Below are 6,489 nucleotides of genomic sequence, written 5' to 3' on the forward strand. Positions count from 1 at the left end.
ACATTTCAATAGAGACTGAAGCTACTATGTGAAGATTGGCAGTACTGAAGTGTACTAAGCATATCTAATGAGGGGAAAGCCAACCTTGGAAAGGGGGCCCAAGCCTCAACAAAGATACCAAACGAATGGCAGCCGCACAACGCAGCAGGTGCTAAAGGACAAGGCTAAACGCGGCATTTCTTAAGAACCGTAAGCCGCTAAATTCGGGTTTCCAAAGATTATTAAAGAATGAAGATCTTGAATCTTTAACGGTCTTTTATTTTCAAATGTTATTTTTATTTTTATTTTTATTTATTTTTATTAATTTTTTTTTCTTGTTCCTCACCTTCTCATCTCATCAACCCCCATAGATCTACATCTCCACGGATTGTATATATAGCCTATAACCAAGCAGTCACTTATCAAAGGGAATTGAAATCACGGATCATTGGACCGGTCTGGCCCTGGCCGCGTGGTTGGTGGAGGAACAAATCTGGAAACAGGGAAACAGGGCACACAACCCTCCGTTGAAAAACCCAAGGTCCATAGAGCACTTCGTATTCAGGGACAGGATAAAATCGGGTAAAATAGGTATAAGTAGATTAAAAGGAATAAAGCTATACTTAGAACTATTATCCATCAGTAGATGATAAGTTCGAGGGGAAAAAAATCAAAAAAGCGTGTTTTCTCAAAGATCGGTGTTCCCCAGCTGAGTCAGCCACCAAGAAACCTGCCTGCCACCATCGCGAACGTCATCGGCCTTGTTTTCTGCTTCGCTGAAGGGCCCTTTCCCCACACCACTTTCTACCAGCCCACTACCGCCCCTTTCTCTTCTCGATCATCTTTTTTGCTTTTGTGCTGTTTCTGTCTCTCTTAAACTTCAAAATCTCTCTGTTTACTGTTTGAATCCCCTCCACCCGACAACATGGCGGAATTCGTGCGGTCCCAGATCTTTGGTACCACCTTTGAAATCACTAGCCGGTGGGCATCACCCAGGCCTGAGAGCCAAGAGAAATTCCATCGCGGTAGCTAATTTTCTTAGGTATACGGATTTGCAACCGGTGGGCATGGGAGCCTTCGGGCTGGTCTGGTACGTTCATCTTCTATATCATGCACTTTGCGCTGATCTCGTCGCTAATTTCAAATGTCTTCAAATAGCTCTGCGCGAGACCAATTGACCGACCAGCCTGTGGCAGTCAAGAAAATCATGAAGCCCTTCAGTACTCCCGTACTGTCCAAGCGCACCTACCGCGAGCTGAAGCTGCTCAAGCATCTCCGTCACGAGAATGTAGGCTGACCCCTCCCGACTCGCGGGGTTCCCGGAGCGCGCGCGTGCGTACTGACAATTCCCCATAGATTATCAGCCTGAGCGATATTTTTATCTCCCCACTCGAAGACATGTGCGTCTCCTAATTTCGATCATGTTACACCAGTATATCACAAAATTACTCCATACTAAACTATTACAGTTATTTCGTCACCGAGCTCTTGGGAACTGATCTGCACCGCCTTCTGACTTCTCGGCCCCTGAAAAGCAGTTCATCCAGTACTTCCTTTACCAGATTCTGGTAAGTTGCACTTTCTTGGTTTCCCCAAAAATTGTGCGCAACGCCACTAACGACTGGAAAAAGCGTGGCTTGAAATATGTCCACTCCGCCGGTGTGGTTCACCGAGACCTCAAGCCTAGCAACATTCTCATCAACGAAAACTGCGATCTGAAGATCTGCGACTTTGGTCTCGCGCGAATTCAGGACCCGCAGATGACTGGCTATGTCTCCACACGGTACTACCGAGCCCCCGAGATCATGCTCACCTGGCAGAAGTATGACGTTGAGGTGGACATTTGGAGCGCAGGCTGCATTTTCGCCGAAATGCTGGAGGGAAAGCCACTTTTCCCAGGAAAGGACCACGTCAACCAATTTTCCATTATCACCGAGCTGCTGGGCACTCCTCCGGATGATGTGATTCAAACCATTTGCAGCGAAAACGTGAGTTTATCCAAATTTGCCCTGCGACCAGAAAATTTGAGGATTTCTTTTGGCTAACGATTACAATGAACGTAGACCTTGCGCTTTGTCAAGTCCCTCCCGAAACGCGAGCGTCAAAATCTGGCCCTGAAGTTCCGGGGTGCCGATTCCGACGGTCCGTCTCCACCTCACTTTGCTCAACTTTTAAAATGTCGAATAACCACTAACATCATTCTACAGCCGTGGACTTGCTTGAGCGAATGTTGGTCTTTGACCCGAAGACACGAATCCGAGCTGGAGAAGCGCTGGCGCACGAATACCTTGCTCCCTACCATGACCCCACAGATGAGCCGGTCGCTCAAGAGAAGTTCGATTGGTCATTTAACGATGCGGACTTGCCCGTGGATACCTGGAAAATCATGATGTAGGTGGCGCGTCCAAAATTTCCATGCGTATATATTTTTGCTGACAGATGGGTTTAATAAACAGGTACTCCGAAATCCTCGATTTCCATAACATCGAACAAAACACCGAGGCGGGTCAGGCCCTCGTCGCTGGTGGAGTGCAGCCACCACCGCAGGCTTTCGCATAAGGGACTATTAAGGGGGGATACTCGTTTTCATCTTTGTTTCATCTATTCATTATGTTTTCTGTCTTGGGTTCTCATAGGCTTGAAGCCTGATCCATACACTTGGGATTTCTATGCAAATTTGGCGTGATTTTACTTTAATCTTTCTTGCTTTTTTCCGTTTCTTTTTCCTCGTGTGGCCTGCCATCAGTTTGGAAGCCATTGTCCATACCTACTTCGGCGTCATCAAGAACGGGTTGGTTGGTGATTAGGGAGGGGCGAAATCATGGGATGAATTAAGCGTTGTCCGACTGGTTGACTTGGAAAATACCTGTTTCAGTCGAGTCAAGTAATTGCACCTTTAATAAAGTATTACGATGTGAGACTACATCCAAGTAAATCAATATTGAGATAACTCTCAATCTACTATGATTCGCTTAGATGTCTAGCCTCAAACTTTGCACGGATTCAAATGTTGTATATGCAACACAACACCTGGGCATCTACCTGGGTAAATGCCAACCCCATTAGTGCAGGAATCTAGTATCTTAAAATCTTGGAAGTTTATATTGTCCCATCAATTGATGCCCTTAAGTTATACCAGGGATGAAGGATCAATTGACGCCCGCCATCCGACTTAATTGCTTTTATTGTATGTACATTAAGCTATGTCGAACAGCTACAAAACGTGGAAAATTTAAGCGTATCAGTGATATAGATCAATTGATCAGCTGGTTTGATCAATTAGGAGATAAATCGGCGCTCAGTCTCCACCATTCCTCTAGACTTCCACACTGCCATTGGCCCTGGCCCCTGGGTACAACAGCCGGCATACATAGATGATAGAAGTATTCAACTGAGTCTGCACCTTAACAGCCTCAAGCCTACTCGCTGTCGGCAGTCCTTGGGCTTCGGTAATTCCGGCAAAAGCTCCTGCACCCAGCGTATCGCCGCTGAACTCAAGCTCAATATTCCAAGCAACCACAAATGCAGTGCTGTGCGACGGGGATCCCGCATACTGCGACGGAACCGCCCTGTTCTCGCCAGGTACCCGTGCAGACTCTCGGGACCGCGCTGCGAAGCTGCTGGCTGTTTCTTTGCTGGCATTTGTCGACTCGGCCTGCGACTGCGAGACCCTAGCTGAGATGCGGGTCCAGGGCGAGGGCTTGGTGCAGCTGCCCTTTGTGGGGAAGAAAAAGGCCGGGGTTGTGCAGCAGCTCTTGCTCGTCGATTGTCTTTCCGTCGGCATCCAGTGCACTTGGGCCCGAGAATGCTCTGGATATCTTTTCCTGTATCATTTATTTGGGATCTTGGATATCCGTCTCCAAGCTGGTATGCTACACGCCTCTGCAGGAAGATGGTTGCTTGATTCCTCTTTCGTGGCGTTGCCCGTGATACCGTCAGTGTGTCTGTTAGACTCAGTCTGGTATTTCTCGTCGGCAGGCTTAGGGAACTTTATTGCGTCCTGGTATTTGTCTCGGATGACCTCCAGATGGGGGCCCAGGGATTTGTCCTGGTTCATAGGGATTTAGCCTGAGACTGGTTTCGTGACTGGAATGAGGCAGTCCAAAGCGGTAAGGTAGCAATAGCCTCACGCCTGGGTGATAGAAGACGCGGTGGCCATGGCGTTGAGCGCCTTTTGAGCCATCTCATCCGTATATTCACCCATCTTGAAGGCCTCAATGAACAAAAACGATTAGGCAAGATGGCCTAGAGAGCAAAGCGTATGACCGGGGAATTTTCGGGCTGGCACTTTGACTTCAACATTTGAAGTCACTGCTCCTTAATAATGGGGGCAGCGGAGCATATCTCCCTTCGCAACTGGAATCTGGGAGCATTATACCCGAGCTGAATGACGTTCTTGTTTTTCGGCTTCTCCGAAGTGAACATGGCCACCTGGACAGTTTGATTCCTGAGACAGCGGGACTCCTTGGAAAGTGAGTACGTACTGCGGGATTTGAACAGTAAGTTTAAGCGTTGGTTGATGGATTTTAAGGTAGGAGCTGGCAGAAGGGAGCCAAGAAATTCCAGCCGGGGTCGCCGGCTTGCTTAGCCGCTCATGCACCCCGCTGCAACATCAGTGAAAATAGCAACACTTGACAAATTGAATTTGTCAAGTGTTAGTTAAAAATACTACGGCTGACCGAGTATTTTCCGGTGGCACAACACTATTGACTTTTTTTGGGGGGGCAAAGGGGGGACTGCACATGGGTGGAACCGCCATTGAAGAAAGCAGCGTTTCGGGCCGAGCCTGGCTACCTAAGCCGAGGGCGGCCCCACCCTTGAGAGTCAAGATTTGAGTAAACCATCAATTTGCCCCTGTATCAACATTTGATTTTGAACATATGATTGATGTTGTTAGTCCCTGTGATGGAACTGTGAGTTCAAATAGTGATAGGCATTTCAAGGCCATAGTTGATAATAACATTTCTGTCATTATCCACTGATAGCTACGGACTAGGAACAACATTGAAGTTTGGGCATTGTGCTAGAAGACCTAGGCAGTTTCTTCAGTTCATCGAGAGTGGAGAAAAGCCAGTAAGCTCAATTTCTTACGATATTGCTCTACAACTTATGGTTTTTGCCAGCTGTCGCTTTGTTTTACCCTATAAAAGATGCTCAAAGTTAGGGGTTCCTAACTTCTTACACACCGGTGACCTTCTGCCCATTCAATCTGAAGCTCATTATACTACTTGGGGGAGGATATTGTCATCTTGAATTACACATCTATGAACTCTCGCCTGTCAGAGGCTCTATCCCGTTTCGACCTACATTTGGCCACTCTCAGTCTTGGAGTGACCGATTGGATGCCAAGTTGGATATCATTTATATTCCAATCTCATGAGTGGATACAATTTTAGACCTAGATCTTCAAATGGAATGCTCATTTAAAAGTCAAGGTACTCGTTGATTTAGTCTTGACCTTGGAGGACCACCTCAATCATGGATCTACAATTGACTGGTGAACTAGGCGGCAGCCTAAATTGATCAATCTGAAAGTTCTACTGCAGACAAATATAAGCTGAACAGTGAGATTAGATTTCTTATATTTGTTCTTTCATACATCGATCTGGTGTTACATAACTGGAATTTCCGGATGAAAGCCGCTGCGTGGATTGAAGTGGGCAGCTTCAAAGATGGATTTTTCTGGACGCACCAGGGATTACCTGCCCAATACGTCCGAGTGAAATCCCTGGATTTGCTATATTTCCCGTCCTTTCTGTTGAAGAATCAAGACAATGAAAAAGCGGAGCTATTTGTGGAGAGGACTCTGTTCGAACGGCTGGCCAAGAAGAACAAGAATCTAAACGAGAAAGCTTCAAGATGGACAATTGTGCTTGGAGGGTAAGAGTCCATCTCGAAGCATTCATTGAGGATGATGGGTCGAGGCTAAATTGGATATTTCTGAGAAACGGCCTCCCATATTACGACAAGCGCGCTGGACGCTCGATGAGACCGGCTCAGGAGCACGAGGTGGCTTAAAATTAGGACTCAGGCTCCCATGGCTGGAGTGTATGCCCGATCCATCGAAAAGAAAAAGGATCCCAAAGTGATATCCGATATCCTCTTTGCCCGCGCCGAAGATCCTAAATACCGGTGATGGTTCAGCGTTGGACCTCCCAGATAGATTCAAGAGAATTCTCAGCACTTGTCGACAAGGTTAGCCCCATGGTACATTCCATGCTGTATGGAGGAAGAAACGGAGATTCCTCACTGGAATACAAAAGCGAGTATGTTCTGTATGGAACGCCTGCTGTTCTTCAACCGTCCTTCCTTTCTTCCAATTGCTAAGTACACACATGTGCAGCTTTCGGAAAATCCACTGGGTCTTTTCGAGACATGGATTCGCAAAAAGGATTACCTCAAATACTTGACCCTTTATCCGGACGTCAATGATCCACTCCTGGAGGAAGTTGAGAGATCAAGGGAAGAATTTCTCCCCAATACTTGGAATGGCAGATCAAAGCATACGAG

The 6,489-nt window shown here is 46.9% G+C and overlaps 2 protein-coding genes across 2 annotated transcripts; one reads left to right on the forward strand and one right to left on the reverse strand.

The window, feature by feature from the left end:
* Positions 1–904: 904 nt before the first annotated feature.
* Positions 905–2,538, forward strand: N7466_011270 (uncharacterized protein; the record flags this gene model as incomplete). Its single annotated transcript, XM_057170659.1, has 8 exons — positions 905–960; positions 1,022–1,069; positions 1,138–1,267; positions 1,515–1,547; positions 1,611–1,967; positions 2,043–2,121; positions 2,187–2,370; positions 2,436–2,538. 8 exons carry the CDS (start codon positions 905–907, stop codon positions 2,536–2,538), a joined length of 990 nt encoding a protein of 329 aa, XP_057016391.1.
* Positions 2,539–3,295: 757 nt separating this feature from the next.
* On the reverse strand, positions 3,296–3,763 carry N7466_011271 (uncharacterized protein; the record flags this gene model as incomplete). Its single annotated transcript, XM_057170660.1, has 1 exon — positions 3,296–3,763. The coding sequence occupies one exon, from the start codon at positions 3,761–3,763 to the stop codon at positions 3,296–3,298; it is 468 nt and encodes a 155-aa protein (XP_057016392.1).
* Between the last annotated feature and the right edge of the window lie 2,726 nt (positions 3,764–6,489).

This window comes from Penicillium verhagenii (assembly GCF_028828195.1).
Source record: "Penicillium verhagenii strain IBT 33310 chromosome Unknown utg000012l_segment0_segment0, whole genome shotgun sequence".
Classification (NCBI taxonomy): Eukaryota; Fungi; Ascomycota; class Eurotiomycetes; order Eurotiales; family Aspergillaceae; genus Penicillium; species Penicillium verhagenii.